At 39.7% G+C, this 24,064-nt stretch overlaps 1 protein-coding gene across 2 annotated transcripts in view; it reads left to right on the top strand.

The window, feature by feature from the left end:
• Positions 1-23,711, top strand: part of scube3 (signal peptide, CUB domain, EGF-like 3) — a 257,239-nt gene extending 233,528 nt beyond the window's left edge. For both annotated transcript variants that reach the window (XM_052034596.1, XM_052034595.1), the window contains 8 exons: positions 858-1,061; positions 2,552-2,713; positions 3,658-3,825; positions 7,253-7,414; positions 11,140-11,337; positions 12,319-12,471; positions 18,885-18,964; positions 22,694-23,711. In XM_052034596.1, the coding sequence (XP_051890556.1) occupies positions 858-1,061; positions 2,552-2,713; positions 3,658-3,825; positions 7,253-7,414; positions 11,140-11,337; positions 12,319-12,471; positions 18,885-18,964; positions 22,694-22,846 (1,280 nt within the window). In that variant the 3' untranslated portion in view covers positions 22,847-23,711. The remainder of the gene's footprint in view (positions 1-857; positions 1,062-2,551; positions 2,714-3,657; positions 3,826-7,252; positions 7,415-11,139; positions 11,338-12,318; positions 12,472-18,884; positions 18,965-22,693) is intronic.
• Positions 23,712-24,064: the final 353 nt, after the last annotated feature.

The raw sequence follows: 24,064 nt of genomic DNA, 5'->3' as shown, positions 1-24,064 counted from the left end.
TTTTCTGAAATTGGGAGAGAAAGTCTGCAAAGGGACAGATGCTTAAATAATTGGGCAAGAGGTGGCAGATGGAGTATATTGTGGGGAGAGTGAAATTATTTACTTTGGTTGGCTGACCAACTTAGAAGGTGGGAGAATAACAGTTGTTGAAATTGGAGCAACTCCTTTGAAATATAGAAAATGAACATAAAGGCAAAGGAATCAATTAGAAAAGTAAATGATATGTTAGTCTTTATATCAAGGCGGTTAGACCTTAAGAGTAAAGAAGTCCAAGCAGTTATCAAGGGCTTAGGAGAGACAAAATATGGTGTTCTATATATGGTGTCTCTTCATCTATTCAGAACTAGGGAGAATTTTCTTCACTCAGAAGATTGTGAATCATTAGAGTTCCATAAATTCTGTAATCGTGAAATTATGGTTACAAATATTAAATTAAAGCTAAGAAAAAAATCCATCAAGGGACTGAATACACAATGCTAGATGGATATGCTGTAAGATTAGTCTTTCTTATAGAAATAAATCACTTTAACTTTAATTTTGTGCTTTTCAATTCAGAGGAATATTAGGGCTAAAGACTAAAGCATTTCCTGTTTTGGGTGCCTAGTACCCAAATACTCCTTTGTTAAGTGTAGTATTATAGCTTGTACGGAAAAGATGCTCCCCCATGCTCAACCCAGACTAATAAATGAGTGACCCTTAATCATTTTGCACACAAGCCATTTTGTGATCTTAAGGCTAGATTTCAGCTGTGCCCCTTGCCAATAAGAACTAGACTGAGTTTGTCTCAGTTCATTCATTCCGTCTCCTGTGCCAGCTCACTCCAATTCACTTTAACAGAGTGAAATTCTTCCCTGCAGGCAGCTGCAACATTAACTGCCTGAGACAGAAGATGGAGAAGAAACTGAAATCTGCAATTAAAACTCTTAAGAAATCAATTAATCAGCAGCGATTTCACATTCGCTTCTCTGGGACAGAGTATGAAGTGGCAAAAAAGTTGGCAAAAGTGCCTGAGAAACAGGAGGCATGTAACATTGGGCAGGAATGGATCGACGGGAAGTGTGGTAAGTGTGTGTTGTAAATAAGGAGGCAGCTAATCATAACATTTGGTTTGCTTTATGAAGTAAGAAAATATGTTTGCCAATTTTCTTCATAATGAATTAACATTAACCAAACAACCTACTTTAGTACCATATTATACTTTTAACTAGCTATGATTGGTTTTGTTTCAGTTGATACAATTTTAAATTAATGTACATAGTTCTGTAAATTATTCTCCCTTCTTCAGTTCTAGACCCCCAACCAGCTGAGAAGTAATCTCCCAGTCCACTGTCCAGTTTAAGATCCTGAATAGACCAACAGTCTTATGTTTCAATCAGCTCTGGTGTTCTATAGTAGAATATTTATATCCCAGTGCTTCATGCATTAGCTTGATTGCGGTACCATATCTAATTTTTCAAACAACCTTGCAATACAATCGTATTTAGCAATTGCTAATTTAATCATATTACAAATGAGCTGACTAACTTCTTTCTGTGTGGCAACTTTCTGTGATTCCATGAAATTTATTTTATTGAACTACCCATTGCCCTTGAATGTAGGACCTAATGGAATGAAAATTAGTCAAGGTTTCTGCTGTTGATGACTCCCAGTGACATCTTTCTGAAAGTGCATATATATGGGCATAGGGTGAAGACAGATTTGGACTTGACTCTCTGTGATCCAGTAAGCTGTCAGCATTTACTTTCAAAGTTTGCATGTAAATAATGGCTATTTAAACAAGGCGCACAGGGTAACTGATATGCTTAGTATCACAAGCTGGCCTTGTAACTCAATAGATTAACACTTCCAGGAGATGAAAGATGAGGTTTGAAAAAAAGCAGCTAAGAACACACTTCTTAAATGCAGGAAGCAGGAACCCTGATACATCAATTAGCCTTTTCTGATTTGAACTCTTATTATATAAGGACATAAACTATCTTGTGCATGTTATAATTATGAAGAGGGAAGTATTTTGTGTGTATGAGAAATACAAGATGCATGAGCAGGCACCAAATGTCTTTCAATAAGTAAAACACACAGGATAAAGGAGAGGGAGAGAGAATCATAGCAGGTGGTCCTGTATCTTTTCAGAGATGAACTGTAAGGGCTCAAAATGTGGTCGGGGAGCACACCGCTGTTCCTCTGCTCAATAGCAGAGATGATCAGTCCAGGATGCAGGAGGTAGAATGATTTATAGATATACACAAAGCTGAATCAGTCACAACAAAACCAATCATACCCAGTTAATGTGACATGTTGTACTTTATGAATGGAATTCAAAATCTAATTTCAGACACACAAATACTTGTTCCACAGTTTGGATACATTCACATGATGAATAAGGAAAGATTTTTGAGTATTAAACTGTCACAAAGCATTTACATTCTAATGAATGTATAAATACTTTAATCAGAAAAGAGATGGTTAAAATATCTTGCTTATTGCAGAAAGTAAAGTGAATTTTGATGAATTTGCAGTTTTGTGAATCCTCACCAGCAATTTTATTTCTTAGTCAGCTGCTCGCCAGGATCCTTCTATCATGGCCAACAAGAGAAATGTGTTCTGTGCCCTGCTGGCACCTACCAGGAGAAAGATGGACAGTTGTCGTGTGATCTTTGTCCTGGAACTGATGGACATGGTCCAACTGGAGCACGAAACATAAGTGTCTGCACAGGTATATTAGCTATGTGTCTATTGGTATATCCTCTAGTGCCTGTCCATAGATGTCAGTATGTTTGATGTAGGGGCTAGTGAGTCTGGTTGCATACAAGTTTACTTGTATAATTTGTCAAGTGCGGGGGAAGGTGTGTGTGTATATTTAGATGTATTTGTCTGTATATTTCATCCATGTTTAAGTGAAATATACACACGAATACATCTAAATATATACATACACACACACAACACACACACACACACACACACGCAAAACATGTGGAACATGCTTCCACATTTATACTGTGATGACACTATATTTTCCCAGATCAGATATGGCCCCAACAAATGCAACACAAGACATCACCATGTTCTCCCTGCATCTTAAGTCTTTATTTTATATTGTATGGGGCACATTTAGCACCTTCTCTTTAGTATCTAGTATAACTCTGTGCATGTTCCAATGAACTTTAAAGTTTACAGATACAGACTGTAGAAAGAAGTCAATGGGCAACTTTATATTTCTGGAGAGTATGAGTCAGCACAACCCTGTCAATATCAACTGATGTGTGAACAAGACCTTGCTTTACATCAGAACACCTCAATGACACTTTCTTTAGACAAAGTAATCAAAGATGAACTAAATGTAGATCAGCCTTAATGTTATGCAACAAAGTTCCCCAACTTCTGGTCTATGGCTTTGGACCATGTTCTTCTGGACAAAGACTGGGATTGCGAAATACATTTTAATTAGTGTGTTTAACTGATTACCTTAACAGTAACCTTCACTATATCTGGCTAAACTGAATTCACCTAAACTGTAGATCTGAAAAGACATTACATTGTATCATCATTCCAAAAACTTGTTTTACAACAATGTACTTAGAATTGTAATTTATGTCATCTCTTTTAGGCAATGACTAGTCAGTTTACAAAAATCCACTGCTGTTATTATTAATCTAGGTCAGTGCAACCCGGGGCATTATTCAGCCGACGGGTTTCAGCCATGTCAGTTGTGCAGTCGAGGCACATACCAGCCTGAACCAGGCCGCACACTCTGTTTCCAGTGCGGAGGAGGATTGATGACAAAGCAAGAAGGAGCTTCATCCTTCCAGGACTGTGATACTAAAGGTGAGTGATAAAAGCATTTAAACAGGAAGCTTCATTTTAGTGATATATATTATATGTATGAAACAGAAGATAAATGACAGGGTACGCTATAAACATATTAGATTAATCCCTGATACTGTAGCACAAATTCTACAAGTCATTCCTGCATTTAATGCACATGACAGGTTACTTGAAATTTTGTAAACATAAAACTTTCAGCCAAGGATTTTATCCTCAACAAATTTATCTCTTCACCTGCTGAAGTCCCTAACAGCTCACTCAGTGACAGTTTCTTTTCTCACCTGGAGAATGTGTATCACTTGGCAATTTAACTGCAGGAAAGGAGGACAGAACTGGGAGATAATCCTGATTTTGTCAGATGCGATCCTTGCAGAGCAATCATCACAGGCACTTTCCGACACGAGGCAATGAATAACAATCAAAGCTTCACTGATTTTCCGCTCCACAGCCTTGAAGCCAATTGCAGTGAGCTTTGCACAAACTCAATGCGATGCACGCTCAGTAGGTGCCAGTAAGATTGTGAATTCTCATGCTCAGTTTGGCTCAGATATTAGAAGGCTGCTATTTCTGGCTGATATTTTAATTGTTACTTCTATTCCTATACAAGGGAGCAGGTGGATAGTCTGTATGCAGCCTCCCAATTTTTCCCTCTCCTCCAAAGATGCCCCTGGTCTTCACATGGTGGATATTCATTATGTTTGTAAAATTGTTTAATGATATAATATGAACAGATTACAATTTTTTTAGACTTGTTTGCCTACAAAATTCAATGGCGCATAAGGTCCGAGGCATTGTGCACCACTGAACAAGCCTGCATTTTGGAAGCCCTTTCCATGGGTAAATGAAATCATAAGTCTAGGTCCCAGGGAGGAAGGGGTACATAGGAAATAGAGGCGCAAGTGATGCTGAGGATAAGAAACAGTCAGACAGGGGTCAGTTGTCAAGTGTGGGGGGTTCAGGGCTCATTAGACGGAGAAAGTCAAGTATCAGAAGGGATGTTGGTGATCAGTAGCTTGACAGGGTGGAGTAAATAGAATTGGGATTGGATCAGATGAAGGTTGTCACTGGTCAGGAGTCAGTGGTCAGAAAAGGTTGGGCTGGAACAGAGTTGAGGGGTTAGGTCAGTCAACAGATGAATCAATAGTGGTGCACAGGTTTGGGTGGCAGACTTAAAAGGAGTTTGGCAGATTGTATGAAATTTAGGTCATGACCTGGAAGGGTGGACTGCTTGAAGGAAACCTTCACAAGGACTACTAAAACATTAAACGTGACCTGGTTGAGGAGGGTTCCCAGCATTGAATTCCATGGACTAGGACCTGCTCAACAAACCCCCTGTAAGTCAAGCTGAAACAGATGTCAGAAGTGCTGTGAAAGCCTGCTTCTGCATGCAGGACCAATGCTGTTCACTGACTGGTCATGTGCAATTAAAATTTAAAGAATAGCATCCAGCCATACTTGTAGCATCCCCAGCACAAACCCAGCCTTCTCTGTACATTGAGATGTTAGATGCAAAACAGTTATGCACCTTGTATCGTGTACTAAGTTCACAGTTTTCCATTACAATCAATTTTCAGTGAAACTGAATCATGAGGCTCACGAAAAAAAGTGTAGCTTTATGTGATTCATTTCCCAGGTTGTGTTCTTAACTAAACTGATGATACAAAGGTTGGCGGTGTTTTGGATAGTGTAGAAGGTTGCTGTAGGTTACAACAGGACATTGATAGGATGTGGAGCTGGGCTGAGAAGTGGCAGATGGAGTTCAACCCAGAAAAGTGAAGTGATACACTTTGGAAGATCGAATTTGAAGGCAGAATACAAGGTTAATGGCAGGACTCTTAGCAGTGTGGAGGAACAGAGGGATCTTGGGGGTCCATGTCCATAGATCCCTCAAGGTTGCTGCGTAGGTCGATAGGGTTGTTAAGAAGGTATATGGTGTGTTGCCCTTCAATAGTCAGGGTATTGAGTTCAAGACCCACAAGGTAACGTTGCAGCTCTGTAAAACTCTGGTCAGACCACACTTGGAGTATTGTGTTCAGTTCTGGTCACCTCATTATAGAAAGGATGTGGAAGCTTTAGAGAGGATGCAGAGGAGATTTACCAGGATGCTGCCTGGATTGGAGAGCATGTCTTATGAGGATAGGTTGAGTGAGTTAGGGCTTTTCTTTTTGGAGAGAAGGAGGATGAGAGGTGACTCGATAGAGGTGTACAAGATAATAAGAGGCATAGATTGAGCGACATTGGATAACACGAGGGGGCATAATTTTAAGGTGATTGGAGGAAGATATAAGGGGGATGTCGGGTAAGTTTTTTACACAGAGAGTGGTGGGTGCATGGAACGCACTGCCGGCAGAGGTTGTGGGGGCAGATATATTAGGAACATTTAAGAGACTCTTAGATGGACACATGAATGATAAAGAAATGGAGGGGCTATGTGGGAGGGAAGGGTTAGATAGATGTTAGAGCAGGATAAAATGTCGGCACAACATTGTGGGCCAAAGGGCCTGTACTGTACTGTGTTGTAATGTTCTATGTTCTAAATTCTTTGGTGAATTTGTGGCTTCTGCCTAATCTATGTACATCTTATGCAGTACTTTATTTATCTGATATCAATGAGAGCTCCAATAATGTTTGGAATCCACTCAAGTTCATCAACTACATGATTTATAAATATGAATACACAGGGGCTGTTCCCCTTCAAATAACAATTCTGTTGGATTTGGAGGTTTAATCTTGCCTTTGCTATAACATTCAATCTTATGAATGCAAGTCTTTAAAGTCAATAGACATTCAGTTTAAAGGAATCTGTTAAAACAAATTACAGTGGTGCACAAACTGTTGTAATTGTTGCTTTAGTGACTGGTTCTTGATGTGACATTAGTTAAAGAGTATCCACAATTAATGTTGGGACAATACAAACTGGGTTTATCTACATTCTGGATAAAAATGAGTTGAATGCTTGGAATTAATTTTGCACTGAGTGACAACTATTAAAGTATGCAGCTTTCATTTAAAAAAATCAGAGTACATTCCATTGGTGAACATATAGAACAGAGTGAACGGAAACCTCTGCATTTTTGAATCCTGATAGAGTCCTTTTTATGATCTAACAAGAATTTTCTTGAAATTTATACTTTAAGTGATGAATGGATTAAATGTTTTAGACTCATAAGAATTTTGCAGTCTGGAAATAGGTCCTTCAGCCCCCTGTGCCCACACCAACCATCAAACATCTACGATAATTGCAATTTTTCTCTCATATCTACACAGACAATCCCCCTGCTCACCCACCACCCCTCAATGCTGATTCCCCGCCAGCCACCTACACCAGGGCAATTTTCAGTAGTTAATTAACCTACATTGATGTAAATGTTGTTGTGCCATGAAGATATGTATCCATGATTATGATGCTGTTTTTGAATTCTCACAGTTCAGTGCTCTCCTGGCCATTATTACAACACAACAGTTCACCGGTGCATACGATGTACCTTGGGTACCTACCAACCAGAGTTCCGACAGAATTACTGCATTGCATGTCCCGGCAACACCACGACTGACTTTGATGGATCAACTACAGTCAGACAGTGCAAAAGTAAGAATTTGCTTATATTTTGAGACTAACAAAAGAATCTCCACCAGATAGCACCTTCCTCTCCAACACAGTAGTCTCAAAGAACCTTCTTTATGTCCTTTTTTACTTTGACTGTTTCCTTGACATTAGTACAATTGTTATATGGATTGGAATGTGTGCAGAGTGTTTCTGCTAGCACTGCTGATTAGGTCACAAAGATAAGCTGAAGCCCCAAACTCATTCCAGTTTAAAACTGAGCTTGTTTGAAATTCATTCTGATCTGAATCGTTCAGGTCACCTAATTCTATAAAAATATACTTGCTTGAGAAAATCAACAATATCAGCAGTAAGAGAATGAATTTTCAACTCATTAATAAGTTAAGTCTAGTATTAAATTTCAGCCAGTTAAGACCAAGTATAGTTGACAAGCTTCTTTCTCCAAGCAGTGAGATCAGTAGTGAATAAGAAACCAACTAATAACATCTGTAAAGCATGTGTGCTCAGTGGCTGCTGACCTCAAATGAACTCCATTGCAGAATGTACAGACTTGTACGTGAAACACAAGGAACTCAAAAATGTGTGGTTTACTCACGAACCTTCACATTGTTTCTGGAACTTTCAACAAAACATTGTTGCAAGCCAGAGAGCAGTTAGTTACATAGCACAATTCTTAATGGGGTGACAACCAAAGTAAGAATTATTGCTCGAGATCAATATTACAAATGCAGCTCTGCCTCCCTGCTTTAAACAGTTAAGAAACAGAAGCTAATTTAACATATTTACAATATTTACCTGTTCAGTGTTATTCCACCTGCCCCCCCCCCCCCCCCGTGATTTTTGCAGCAATGCTGGCATTACTTCTGTTGAAGTCATTGGTCTGTTGAAATATCATCCATCTTTGGACTTTGTGATGTCGCCTCACCTTGACTTTCATTAGAAACATTATGTTGGCTCTTCTTGGCTCTTCAGAAACACCTTGACCTCCCAGACATCATTTCTACCTTTTGGGATATGTTTTGCTAAAACGTGACTTTATGGAGTTTCTCTCCAACTTTCACAAGGTAGTTCCTAGACTCGATCAATGCACTATTTCCCTTATCTCCAACCAGACAGGAGGTCTCAGTACATAAACTCTGATATCTGGTATGAACCTCTTGTCCTTGCAGCTTCTGTTGTGATACTTTTTCTTAGTTAGTTGCCTTTCCTCCACTCTTCCTTCCAAACTGAATTGCTTGAGACTCAACTTCATTTGGAGTCTTCTATTCATTAACATTTCAGGAGGAATATCCTGTTGAGGAGTGTGATGTTGACCTATAGCTGTGATTAGGAGAAGTGAAACAGTGTTTTATTGCATTGGTGTTTGTAAATTATTCAAATGATCTAAACATTAGACCAATATCAGATACAGGTAGTTCATGTGTGATTTTGATTCCTTATCATGTTCTGTGGTGGTATATGATGCAAATGCTTTGCTTCTAGCCACTTCAAATGACTGCCAGTTCCAAAACATCATCATCTACTTTTTCACCATAATCAACATGGCCAGCTGGAATGATTGTACAGGTCACATCTCACTGGGAGTGGTGGTTTAGAAGGTTGCATTCTGCAAACCTTGCACATCAAAGGGCTCGGTGGGGAAGGACTACAGTTTAGGGTTCTTCTGCCACTGGAGAGGGAGGGGTGGGGTCAGGCGAAGAAGCCCCTTAAATATTGTAAGTATGGGATTGGGGTAGCACCCCAGGGAGCCACATGAGTGACATCGGTGCTGTGTTTTTTTTTAATAAAAAGGTAACACTAATGATTGATCCATACACGAATGTAAAGGTTTGTACTGTTTTATTGTTGTATATAGTTTGTTTTTTATGATGAATAAAGTTTATTTTGGAATATAAAAAAAATCTACTGACTAGGTCTTCCACGTTGTTGTCCATGCCAAGTTAGTAAAGAAATCCTCTAACCACTGCATGGAGTTGTTCCATAATCTTCCTTTGCGAATCCTTTGGTGTGTCACCGCCTTTCATTGCTACTTTATATAGCATTAACTGGGAGATGATTCACTGCATCTGCAATGAAATGGTTTCATGTCTTCATTCAGAACCTGTCCATCCACTTTATGTGTATTCCTACAGTCTTTTCTGTAGCTCTGTTTTCATCGCTGTGATGTGGGAATTGCCGTCTACTTTCTGTAGAGTATAAATGTTATCTTCTATATTGATCACAGCTTCTCCAATGGTAATCTCAACAAAGCATCTTTTGCTTGGATGCTCTGTCCTTGATGTCACAGTCCTATTGAGGCAAAAGAATAGCCCACTTCTGCATTTGATGTCTTCATTGTAGAAATAGCAGACTTTGGTCCCCAGGATCAATAACAAATGTGAATGATCTTCTCAGCAAACTTCACATAAGTATCTGGCTCTATTTCTACAAACAAAATCACCTTATTGTGTTTGCGCATGTCTTTATTCTGAGGAACTTCACCTGGTTTTCAATTTCAATAATGTCATTCACTTGTAGAAACTTCTCTATCCTCTTTTTGAATAAATCGAGGGGCCATCATGCTTGTTGCAACCGCAGAGGTTTCTGACATAATTAGTTTGTGATGAGCCTACCATTTTGCACTGTTTAGCTCTTGAACGATTACTAGGCTTAATTATTTATCTGCACTCAATTTTACACGTGCTTCATTTCCCTTCTACTCGAATCTGCATCGCAGATTTGCTGCAATCAAGAACTTCACAGACTCGCTCTACCAATATAGTCAAGTAGTCAGTCAATATCCTTAATGACTTTGTCACTTTTAACTACTGTTTCTCCACTATCCACTTCACCTGAGTAAAGTATGTATGCTCAATTAGTTCTTAACCAGAAATGCAGACTGCACATGAGAAACAAGGAGCTCAAAAGATATGAACATTTCTACAAAACCTTGTTTCAACCCTGAGAGCAATTAGTCACATGATCCAATCCTTAAACGGGGGTAGGCAAAGCAATAATCATTGATACTGAGGTGTTATAATCATGATAATTTAAAAGTTTTTTAAGTTATCAAAGAGCTGTAACATATGATGTAGGCAAGATTAGAGTAGAATTAAGTAATTTAAATATTATTTGTTTATTTTAGGATTAATAATTCAGGAATTAAAGCCAATTATAGCTACTTCAATGATTTGGTGGTTTAAGGCAGCAAGCAGCTGAGTCACATCCTCCAGGAGGTCTCATGTTTGATCCCTGGTCATTTGTTAAACTGGCTTAAATTATGTAGATAGGTGCTTCTTATTGTCTTTGCATTTCCAGGTTTAAGAGATGAAAATTAGCCATAGTTTGATATCTGGACTCTGTTGAGTCAGACTGCAATTATGCTCAATGCCCAGCTGGGCTTAGAATCATAGAGAGATACAACATGCAAACCTTTGACCCACTAAGTCCATGCCTACCATTAACCACCATCTACACTAATCCTACATTCATCCCATTTTTTTTGATAGCTGATCTGTGATGAACTGGCAGGAAGAGGAAGAAAAAAGATGTAATATTTGATAAATATGTAATATTCAATAAAATATTAATAAATAATGTAAAATGTTATATTAGTGCAGTTTCAGTGTAGAATTTATAAAGTTACAGATTGCTCAGGAGGTTGACATTTTCCTGCACTGGGAAATTGGCAAATGCACAATTTACGTTACTTATTGGAGTCAAGAGCATCTTCAGATCATTTACCTGACCTGTGTGTCTCTTTCCTACAGATCGACAGTGTGGTGGCGAACTTGGGGAATACACAGGGTACATTGAATCCCCCAACTATCCCGGGAACTACCCAGCAAATGTGGAATGCACCTGGAACATTAACCCACCTCCCAAAAGAAAAATCCTGATAGTGGTCCCTGAAATATTCTTACCCATTGAGGATGACTGTGGGGATGTTTTAGTCATGAGAAAAAACTGTGAGTTTTCCAAATGCTTTATACTTTATGCACCTACCTTCCCTCAAATTCCACAAAACCTCATCTCTGCACACCTTTAAAATGTTCATAATGCATCTTTTTGACCAAGCTGTTCTTCATCTTTCCCAATTTGTCCTTTCATTGCTGTCAGATCCCATGCAGACTACAGTTTCTCTTCCCACATTATACAGTGTTATATTTTGATTCCAAGGGTAATGTTTCTTAACGCATGAGCTGAGATCTGCATTTGATTTGGGAACTGAGTCATAACCCTCATCAAAACGTTAACTGGCCTGAGTTAACCTTCATGTTTGCTTCAAATTATCCCAGATTTCATTTTCTTCTCCACCTCTGCTTAAATGTTGTTTTATGACCATTGCCATTTTAAGGATCTCACCCATATGCCAGTATTCGTATGTGAGCCTTGGCGGTGAGTTAGGCTATTTAATTGCATGCGTTATTCTAATCAAATCTGAACCTATACTCTCTCAAAATTCTTGTGTGTCCTTTCAGCAGGAATTATTGCATGGCTATCATTTTTGATTTATTTCTTTCCTAACTCAAGGGGCCTGAGCTCATCCATTGCATCATTGCTGATGTATGATACAAATCAACTAACTCAGTAGTCACATGACAGAATCTGGGGTGGTCCTTGTCTGTAGAATTTAGCTGCTCACACTTCATGCTTGTGTGTGTGTGTGTGTGTGTGTGTGTGTGTGTGCGTGCGTGTGTGTGTGTGTGTGTGTGCATGTGTGTGTGTGTAAGTAGTACTGAAGGTTCTGTGATCATTTGCAGAAATTAACTGCCTGAACCAAAGCCAAGAAACAAGGAAGTGGGAACAGTGAGAACATAATTATGAAAATAGTCTGTCAGTTTTTAAAGCTGCATACTTTATAAAATGTTCATTGAATTGGAACATGCTGTAAATGAAATTTTTATTTCTGAATTCTCCATTTTTGTATTCTGAAATTTTATCAATAGCTTCACCAACATCAATCACAACATATGAGACCTGCCAGACCTATGAACGGCCAATAGCTTTTACTGCCAGGTCCCGCAAGCTGTGGATCAATTTCAAAACTAATGAAGCAAACAGTGCCAAAGGGTTCCAGATACCATATGTCACTTATGATGGTGAGTGAGCCTTGTGATATGTGATTTTACAAATGGTTGCCAGCATTGATGTTGTGCACATAACCAAGAAATATGTATTTTATAGTATTTTTGGTTTCACTGCGATGCAATTGCACCATAAAAACAAAGCTCCACTGTGAGCGTTCTTACCCAGTTCCAAGTTTCCCTGGAATAGTACTTGGAATATTTAATGAATCAGTAACAATGCTGTTCAAGAAAGATGGAGTGAAAAATTTGGGAATTATTATCCAGTTAGCCTGAAATCAATGGCAGGAACATAGAATCTTCTAGTAAGAACTTTGTGACAGATGGTTGGAAAAATTTTGCAATAACACAGAATTAAAAGAGATATCATGTTTGACAGATTTTAGAGGTTATTTTTCCCCCCAAGTATAACTAAATAGATTGATTAAAGCGAACGTGGTATATTTGGATTTTAAGAATGTATTCAGTAATGTGCCGAACAAGAGGCATTCCATTTATCACATCCTCTTTATGTGTCACCGACCACCTGCTGCTACAATGTGGACTATGAACCAGATACAATGCAACAACTCTTCAACAGCACCTCCCAAATGTACAAACCTCTGCTACTTAGAAGGTCAAGGGCAGCAGCCACATGGGCAAACACCTACCTGCATTGCCCTCCGGATCATACACCACAATCTGTTGAATACACCCATCAAAGTCCCAATTCATGGTTGGTGGCATTACCAAGTTTAACAGTCGAGCACAGATAGGGCCACAACACGGATGGTCCTGCTGTGGTCCCACTTATCATCTCAACTTGACCATATCTTCATTGTTGCTGGGTCTAATCCTCAATCTCTGTACTCAACACATGATAGGAGTACCTTCACCACACAAACAGTGACTTACAAAAACGGCACATTTCAGGATGGATATCTGCCTAAATGCTGGCCCTCCAAAGAATGAATAATAAAATAAATCGTTGTGTAAGATTACTGCTCACATATTTACATGGATTGACAGTTGGTTCATAAAAACAAAAAGTAGGTGATGAAAGGGATGAAAATACATGATTTTTAGGAAGGCAGATGTAACCAGTGGGATGCCATAGGGATCAATATTGAGCCTTCGCTTATTTATTATCAATATCAATGACAGATGAAGGAACTGATGGTAGTGCATCCAAGTTTGGTACAGAGTTGGATGGGAAAGTAAGGTATTAAGAAGACACAAAGATGCTCCAAAGTATGTAGACAGTCTAAGTAAATGGCCAAGAAGGTGGCAGATTCAGTATAGTGTGGGCAATTGTGAAATGATCAACTTTGAGTTTCTAGAATGTGAAAGTTGAGTAAATATTAGTATTCAGATTCTTATTTCTTAACCTTAGGGAAGTATTATTTCAATTGCATAGAGTACTAGTAAGGCCACACTAGGAGTACTGTGCACAGTTTTGGTCTCTCTATTAAAGAAAGGATATATCAGCATTGGAGGCAGTCCAAAAGAGATTCACTAGGCTAACTCCTGGGATGTTATAATTGTCTTATCAAGGCTGGCTAAAGAAATTGGGTCTATATTGTTTAGAGTTTAGAAGAGGGGTGATCTTATTGAAACATGTAAGAACCTTGGGATAGATGTTGAGATGTTTTCACTAGTGGGAGAGTTAGTTACAAGATGAAGGGACAGTCAAGATGAGGTGTGTAGGAACATCTTCTCACAGAGGGTGGTGAATCTCTGGAATCCTCTACTCAGAGGGTTGTGGAGTCTAGATCATTGGGGGGGAGGGGGAAGTACTTAAAGAAGAAATACATAATGTTTTGAAGGGATTGAGGGCTAAGGGAAACTGACCCAGAACAGGAATTGAGATCCAGGCCAGAGCAGCCATGATCATGTTGAATGGCTGGGCAGGCTTGAGGGGCCAAGTGGCCTACTCCTGCTCCTATTTACTTGTGTTCTAATGTGAATCACAGGAACTTAACACACAGGTTGGGATCAATAAGAAATTATGAAGGCTAATTCGTTAGCTTTTATTTGCAATGATTTAAAAGATAAGAGTAAGAAAATCGTGTGCACCACACAAGGCTGTGATGAGATAACTTCTGGAGTACTGTGGACTTTTGGTCTTTTTATTAAAGGTGCAGTAAAGTTTCACTGGATTGGTTTCTATGAAGACAGGGCTATCCAATGAGGAGAATTTGAATAAAGTGAGCCTTTATGCTCTAGTGTTTAGAGGAGCAAGATGTTATCTCACTGACATGTAAAATTCTTAAAAGGAACAGGATTAATGATGAGAGGATGTTTCCCCTGGCTGGGGAGGCTTGAATGAGAAATCATAGTATCAGGATGAAGGATTACCAATTCAGAGACAAGGAGAAATGTCTTCATTCAGAAGATCATGCATGTTTGGCATTTGATTTGCTGTGGATTTCAGACGTTCAGTGGATGAGTATGTTCTTAGGCACTAATGGAATTAAGAATTATGAGTATATGAACATAGAACATTACAGCACAGTACAGGCCCTTCAGCCCACGATGTTGTGCCAATACCTTATCCTGCTCTAATATCTATCTAACCCTTCCCTCCCACATAGATCCCCATTTTCAATCATTCATGTGGCTATCTAAGAGTCTCTTAAATGTCCCTAATGTATCTGCCCCCACCACCTCTGCAGGCAGTGTGTTCCACGCACCCACCACTCTCTGTGTAAAAAAACTGACCTCTGACATCCCCCCCATACCTTCCATCAATCACCTTAAATTTTATGGCCCCTCGTGTTAGCTATTTTCACCCTGAGAAAAAGTCTCTGGCTGTCCGCTCGATCTATGCCTCTTATTATCTTGTACACCTCTATCAAGTCACCTCTCATCCTCCTTCTCTCCAAAGAGAAAAGCCCTAACTCGCTCAACCTATAAGTCATGCTCCCTAATCGAGGCAGCATCCTGGTAAATGCACCCTCTCTAAAGCTTCCACATCCTTCCTGTAATGAGGCAACCAGAACGGAACACAATACTCCAAGTGTGGTCTAACCAGAGTTGTGTAGAGCTGCAACATTACCTTGCGGCTCTTGAACTCAATACCCCGACTAATGAAGGCCAACACCCCATATGCCTTCTTAACAACCCTATCAACCTGTGCGGCAACCTTGAGGGATCTATGGACGTGGACCCCAAGCTCCCTCTGTTCCTCCACACTGCTAAGAGTCCTGCCATTAACCTTGTATTCTGCCTTCATATTCAACCTTCCAAAGTGTATCACTTCACACTTTTCCAGGTTGAACTCCATCTGCCACTTCTCAGCCCAGCTCTGCATCCTATCAATGTCCTGTTGTAACCTACAGCAACCTTCTACGCTATCCACAACACCATCAACCTTCGTGTCATCTGCAAACCTAATAACCCACCCTTCCACATCCTCATCCAAGTCATTTATAAAAATAACAAAGAGCAGAGGTCCCAGAACAAATCCCTGTGGAACACCACTGGTCACCGACCTCCAATCAGAATGCACTCCATCTACAACCACCCTCTGTCTTCTATGGGCGAGCCAATTCTGAATCCACACAGCCAAGTTTCCCTGGATCCCATGCCTCTTGATTTTCTGAATGAGCCTTCCATGAGGAACCTTATCAAACGCCTTACCAAAATCCATGTACACCACATCCACTGCTGTACCTTCATCAATTTGCTTTGTCACATCCTCAAAGAATATAATCAGGCTTCTGAGGCACAACCTGCCCCTCATAAAGCCACGCTGACTGTCCCTAATCAGCCTATGCTTCTCCAAATGCCCATAAATCCTTTCTCTAAGAATCTTCTCCAGTAATTTGCCCACCCCTGAAGTAAGAATCACTGGTCTGTAATTCCCAAGGTTGTCCCTACTCCCTTTCTTGAACAAAGGAACAACATTTGCCACCCTCCAATCATCTGGCACGACTCCTGTGGCCAGTGAGGATGCAAAGATCATTTCCAAAGGTGCAGCAATCTCTTCCTTCGCTTTCTGTAATAACCTATATCCTGCCCAGCCCCAGTGACTTATCTTTCCTAATTTTTTTCAAAAGTTCCAGCACATCCTCTTTCCTCATGTCAATGTGCCCTAGTGTATCAGTCTGTTGTACGCCATCCTCACAACTGTCAAGGTCTCTCTCACTGGTGAATACCGAAGCAAAGTATTCATTAAGGACCTCCCCTACCCCTTCCGACTCCAGGCACGTTTCCTCTTTCTTCCCTGATTGGTCCTACCCTCACTCTAGTCATCCTCCTATTCTTCACATATGTGTAGAACGCCTTGGGGTTTTCCTTAATCCTACTTGCCAAGGCCTTCTCATGCCCCCTTCTAGCTCTATATGGTGAGGTCAGAGTTTACATTCAGCCATGAATGTTATCAAGTGGCTCACTCTTCTATTTCTTGTCCCAGAATTTGTGGTGAGCAATGAGGAACCCTTAGAGCATGCACTGGTGCAGTTAAACCCAGAAATCTAGAACTGGTGTTTGTGATTCCCAGCTTCACTACACCAAGGAACGTTTTGTGACATGATGCAGCACAACCAGCAGGCACCAGTGAATTGATGGGAATTTGGAATCTAAGGATTCATCTGCACCCTAAGGGTTTGCTAAAAGGTCATTGCATGGCACACCAATGATGGGTTTGGTCATTGGCCAGCTCCTTGCCTGTTGCACAGTTCCCTTCATCCCTATGGGGCAGAGGGGTGAGAAGGTTGTACTCAGAGATCTGAAATCGGGGCCTTAGGGAAGAAGTGGGAGCTATGTGCCTGGAATATAGAGCTTTGGTGGGATGTAACAGGAGATCGAAACTGCACAAGGAACTCCCCTATAGATTGTGCTACTGCAGAGATGAGGTTTTTCTGGAAGTGCCCAATGACAGACATTCCTTTGAACAATGTGACATCATGCCTGGGCAATATACAGAGGAATGTTGTAGGGGGAATGATGTCATCACAGGCGTACCTGTTATAGAAGCTGTCAAGCATGCAAAGGATGAATCACAACCAGAAGTGATGGGATGTATTTCCAGAATGATGCAATTTATTTGAAAGTGGTCCCAATCATGGAGCACTATAAAAATAACTGGGTTTTAGATATAAACAGCATTTATTGTAATAGCGCGACCCACTTTAAATTCCAGACCAGTGTATTTGTAACTTATTCTTGTTGTAAACAGCAACCCTCTAAATGTTAGGCTTTTTACATGAAATTCATGTCAAGTTTTCACAGCATCCTAAACAATTCCTGCTCAGTAGCCTCCTTGTCCCACCAATACTAACTTTTATCTGTGGATTGCTATTTCCTCAGATAAGGATTTTAAAATTCCATACCCTTTAAGAAAATAAACATTATTTTATTGATTCAATGGTTTGTTAATTATGTTTAAGATTCCTCGTTAATCCCATTGGTGTGCCAATCAATGATTCTTCTGCTTTAATCCCGTCAATCCCAACCCATATTTGGATAACTTTAAAAAATGTAAAATGTGTTAAAATTCGTATTTTTTTATTTTCTGATTTACCAATTGTGTGAATTTATCAATGTGATTACTAAGCCTGCTTGATAACATCACTCCAAGTGGATGTCATAGATTTCTTTGAATTGACACCTCAAAAGCAACTGGTAACTGGAAGGATGAGAGATGATTTTTTGTTCTTTGCAGGTAACTTTTCTCAAGGCCATTGTCAGCTGTCATCCTTTCACTGCTGACCACAAAATCTGCATCATTTTATGTTCTTAAAGGAAGATCCCCATCCTGGTAACAGCAGCAGGAGTCTTGATAAAAGATGTGAAATTAGAAACAGGAAATAGAAAAAATAAAAGTTTGTTTAAAATATTAATCAGGATTAATATAAGTAGTTTAGTTTAAAATTGCATTATTTGCATCAAATGCATGGATTCTGGCGCAGTCATTTCCCTTGCTTACTGATCTTGATCCAGATAGTGAGCAGTTTTACAGCAAAACACAAATAACCTGGCATCCAATTGTTCTGAAATCCTGAAGGTTCAGCACCTGGCTGGTTTGTTAGTCCAGAGGGTGAGCCAGACTGTGAATAGGGTGTGCACCCAGAGACAGTGCTCCAGAGTGCAGCCAGAGCCACGGTCAGGAATACTGGGGATCAGTCTGAGACATACAATCTGAAACTTACTGGGTTCTACTTCCCACTCCTTTAAAACTCACCAGGTTCACGGGAAAATTTATTACGTTACTGTGTAACATTATAAAAAAGTGTAATCAAAGTGTGTTTGGGTATTAATAGGTGTGATATATTCAATGCTCTGGAAAGTATGCTGGCCCAGCACCACCAAAGTCCTGAGATGCCCGATTTCTGGAGTTTTACCATACACTTTTAAACAATTCTGATGTAGATTGATAAATTTATAATTATACAGGAGAGCACATACTTATCTCCCATGTTGACTGATTTGCATTTTTTTTCTAGAGGATTATGAGCAGCTTGTTGAAGATATTGTACGAGATGGTAGATTATATGCTTCAGAAAACCATCAAGAAATTTTAAAGGTAAGTTATTTAATCATTTGAAATGTCTAAATGTGACCCACAGGGGAATGTATATATATACTAGAAAGAGTAGCTTTATAATTAAGAGTATATCTAACTTAGTTACAGGTGGTAAGTCAACTCACTCACACTCAACAAGATTCCATCACCAGATACATTTTCCACTCCCTCCCCTTCAGTATTCCAAGAGGTCTTGTTCCCTTAACAACACTCTAATCTGCTCTTCCGCCTCCACCAATTACTCCCCTTCTCAAGGCATTTCCCCATGCAATAGCATGGGTTGTACCTGTCCTTTTACCTTTTCCTTTCCCATCATCCAGACCTAAACAGACCTTCCTAGAGAAGCAGCCTTTCACTTGCTTCCAATCTAGCGTACTCCATTCAATGCTCACGATGTGGTCTCCTCTACGTTGGTGAAGCTGAACCCAAATTGGGGGAGTGCTTAGCAGAGGAGCTGTGTTCATTCCATAGGGGTGACCCTGAGCTTCCTGTTGCTCTCCGCTTCTCATAACTGCCTGTTTCTCCTGCACTGTTATAAGGATTCCTAATGTTAACTTGAGGAACAGCATCTTACGTTGCAGCCTTCTGGATCCAACATAGAATTCTACAATTTTCGTAACTCACTTTCTCTGTTTGGATCACAACTGGCCATGTCATCAGAGAGTGTCTCTCTCCCTCTCTCTCCCTCTCTATCTCTATCTCTCTCTCTCTCATTCACATACTCTCTCCCTCTCTCTCTCACTCACATACTCTCTCTCTCTCATTCACATACTCTCTCTCTCTCTCTCACTCACATACTCTCTCTCTCTCTCTCATTCACATACTCTCTCCCTCACTCTCTCTCACTCACATACTCTCTCTCTCTCACTCACATACTCTCTCTCTCTCTCATTCACATACTCTCTCCCTCTCTCTCTCTCACTCACATACTCTCTCTCTCTCTCATTCACATACTCTCTCTCTCTCATTCACATACTCTCTCTCTCTCTCTCACTCACATACTCTCTCTCTCTCTCTCTCATTCACATACTCTCTCCCTCTCTCTCTCTCACTCACATACTCTCTCCCTCTCTCTCTCATTCACATACTCTCTCTCTCTCTCTCACTCACATACTCTCTCTCTCTCTCTCTCTCATTCACATACTCTCTCCCTCTCTCTCTCTCACTCACATACTCTCTCTCTCTCACTCACATACTCTCTCTCTCTCTCTCACTCACATACTCTCTCTCTCTCTCTCTCACTCACATACTCTCTCCCTCTCTCTCTCTCATTCACATACTCTCTCTCTCTCTCATTCACATACTCTCTCCCTCTCTCTCTCTCACTCACATACTCTCTCCCTCTCTCTCTCTCACTCACATGCTCTCTCTCTCTCTCTCTCTCACTCACATACTCTCTCTCTCTCTCTCACTCACATACTCTCTCTCTCTCTCTCTCATTCACATACTCTCTCCCTCTCTCTCTCTCACTCACATACTCTCTCCCTCTCTCTCTCTCACTCACATACTCTCTCCCTCTCTCTCTCTCACTCACATACTCTCTCCCTCTCTCTCTCTCACTCACATACTCTCTCTCTCTCACTCACATACTCTCTCCCTCTCTCTCTCATTCACATACTCTCTCCCTCTCTCTCTCTCACTCACATACTCTCTCTCTCTCATTCACATACTCTCTCTCTCTCTCATTCACATACTCTCTCCCTCTCTCTCTCTCATTCACATACTCTCTCCCTCTCTCTCTCTCACTCACATACTCTCTCTCTCTCATTCACATACTCTCTCCCTCTCTCTCTCTCATTCACATACTCTCTCTCTCTCTCATTCACATACTCTCTCCCTCACTCTCTCTCACTCACATACTCTCTCTCTCTCTCATTCACATACTCTCTCCCTCTCTCTCTCTCATTCACATACTCTCTCCCTCTCTCTCTCTCACTCACATACTCTCTCTCTCTCATTCACATACTCTCTCCCTCTCCCTCTCCTGAAACACTGACTGTTTCTATTCCCACACATGCTGCCTGACCTGTTGAGTTTTTCCAGCATTTTATTTCTATTTCAGATTTCCAGCATCTGCAGTTTTATGATTTTCATGCACAGTCATCTCTGTTGTTTCCGGATTACAATCTCTCCATCCATCTGCCTTTCTTTTCCCTCCTTTCTTTCTCCTTCACCTCTGTAGTTTTCCTGGGTGATGTGTTATAGAAGGGATAAAAGCCTTCAATCATTTCATTAATCACATCCCCTCTTTCTACTCCATCCCTCTCTCATGCCTTTCTTTTTCTCCTCTTTCTCCCTTCCTCCCACCATTTTCCTTCCACCATCTGTTCTCCCCAGCTCTTTACCGGGGACTCTGCACATTTTCGTCATTCCTGCTTGTCCACACCCTCATTGTCTCTTTCCTCAGCTTATTCTTACTGTCATTCTTGTTTTCCTCCTTTTCTCCAGTCTTTACCCACTATTCCTATATCTGTTCTTACTCCTCAACTCCCCTCCCACCGTCATTCCATTCATGCCCTCCGTTCCATTCCTCCCATGGGACAGAAGCTCAATGTCAATAAGAAGAATAGTGATAGAATGCCCATAGCTGGAAATCACTGTGTTTTTGTATGTGACTGGCCCTTGGTTAAGGAACGTGAGCTGCAAAGAACCCACACAGTATGTTGTGGGGCCAGGTCGATGGAATGAAACAATTCATAAGCAAGTTCATAAATTGTTATTTTTTTTATTGGTATAGATATTTGAGACAATAGATTTAAAAATATCACCTTTACCAAGATTGTTACCATGCTGAAATGGACAGATGTAGTACCCCTTGGCTAAAATGGCTAAAATTTACAGTTCAGAATAAAATCTTTGTAACAGTTGATTATTACATTGCATTTGGGTAGAATTCTGCTTAAGTTACTCAGTCATGGAAAAAAAATGGTCTACCTTAACTATCGGGAATATCATGAGTATAACGTTGGTAATATATCATGTGTTTAATAGATATCTTACAAAGACTCTTGACTTGTAGTTTGATCTTTGACCTTTGATCCAGTTCTAAATGGCCAAGCCCTTATCCCAAGACGGTGATCTACATTCTTGTTCTCTTTGTTGAAGGAAAACAGCCGTTTAACATCTTACATATAGATTTTATTAATTTTTCACTGATACCACTTAACTTTCTTCTAAAATTTGGTAAATGAAGCAAGAAATTTAATGAACTGTTATTGCACCCCCTCCTTGCCCAGTTTAACCTTCCTTGGGTATGGAGACCAAAACCAGTCACATTAAACTAGGTGTGGTCTTGCCAAAAATTTAAAAAAACTTTCCCTTTTACTGTCCAACTCCCTTGCCATAAAAGTTAACGTTCTGTTTGAATTTCTTAATTGCTTGCTATTCCTGCAAGTTAACTTTCTGAGATTTGTGTGCAAGCATTACTAAATATCTGTAAATTGTAACATTTTCTGTCCCCTAAATTTTTACAAAAATAAGCTTCCTTTCTTTTCTTCCTACCATTTCACATAATACACTCTGCAGACAATAAGAAGCAAATTATAACTGCTTGTAAATGTCTATTTTGAGGTCAGAATAATCTGTCTATAATTTTAAGCCTGTTTTTCATCAGTAACAAAGTGGACTGCTTTGAAGTGTGGTATGTGGAGAATGATAAAACATGTAACAGACTTGAGTCTTACATAATGTGGCTATAAATATTAAACATTTTTTTTCTTAATCTTACAGGACAAGAAGCTGATTAAAGCTCTCTTTGATGTACTGGCACATCCACAAAATTACTTCAAGTACACAGCACAGGAGTCCAATGAGATGCTGCCAAGATCTTTTATCAAACTGCTTCGTTCCAAAGTTTCCAGCTTTCTAAGGCCCTACAAATAGTTGACAGACCAAAGGCGATAAAATGACCAACTGAATTTTATTTTTACAGCTTTGTAACCATAATATTTCACTATGCTGACTTTCTTTTGTGGCTTTCTTCAAAAGGATCCCAGTTCATTCTTCACTGTACATTATTTATAGCTCTCAGTCCATCATAACGAAGACTGTTCATTCCTTATATTTATGTGTACGCTGGTATATATGACTGCTGGGAGCACATCCAAAACCTGCTCCATATGCAAGCATACTTTATGCACTAGGACTTTCTGTCTGCATTGTGTGTTTTTTTTCCTGTATAAGAAAGAAAGTGCAATGATTTCTTTTATCCTGTTGGATGTTTGAATGGAAGTTTTTTCTACAGAAAGACGGCAATATTTATATCTGCAAGGAAGCTTTTCTCGTCTCCACTGCAGTATAACAACATCACCCACAAATCACATCATAATGAAAACTGGCAGGATTGCAATGTTGCGCATTTATAATTTTGGAATTTATTTGCACTTGAGAATTATATTTGAACATGTACAAAAGTTTGGTTTTTGTATTTTCATTGTTTTGATTGAATTGAAATTTTCACAGTTTGTTTTTGTTTTTTCCTTTTTTTTAATGCTAGTTTGTCCCAATTTTTCATAATGCTTAAGCTTGTATCATACAATACAACCATTTGGTAAATGAAAGGGACTTAAAAATTTCTAAGAATTTCAAGTATAGTTCTGATGATGCAAACACTAGCTCTTCTGGCCCTGCCATGGGTCGATGGACTATATATTAATATCATTTTAGTGCAATTTTGATACTTTTCCAATATATCAAATATATTTCATGTTTCCAGACAGTTTATTTGTTTACCTCAATATCTATATTGAGGTATATCAGGGTATTGGGGACACTACATTACAATTTCAAGATCCTGAAATAAAACATGTATCATGCATTAAAAATAGTGCATATAATGCATCCTCAGTAAATGTGTAAATGTTTAATTATTGAAATTTTGCATTTAATGTGTAAAACAGAAGGCCACAATGTAAATTAATCAATCAATAGAGGCTCTAATAGGAAGGAGCAATGGAGGTCCATCATAATGTTTGAACTTCAGCTGGCACTGTTTACTAAATAACCAGGACCCATGAGAGGTGAGGGGAGAGCGCCTGGGGCACAGGATATTTGAAATGCATAGTCCTCAAAATTATGGTGAGGAGGTGGGAAAGGCTTTGA

The sequence above is a fragment of the Pristis pectinata genome, chromosome 20, assembly GCF_009764475.1.
Source record: "Pristis pectinata isolate sPriPec2 chromosome 20, sPriPec2.1.pri, whole genome shotgun sequence".
In the NCBI taxonomy this organism is placed as follows: Eukaryota; Metazoa; Chordata; class Chondrichthyes; order Rhinopristiformes; family Pristidae; genus Pristis; species Pristis pectinata.
This window is presented reverse-complemented; position numbering and strand designations above follow the sequence as displayed.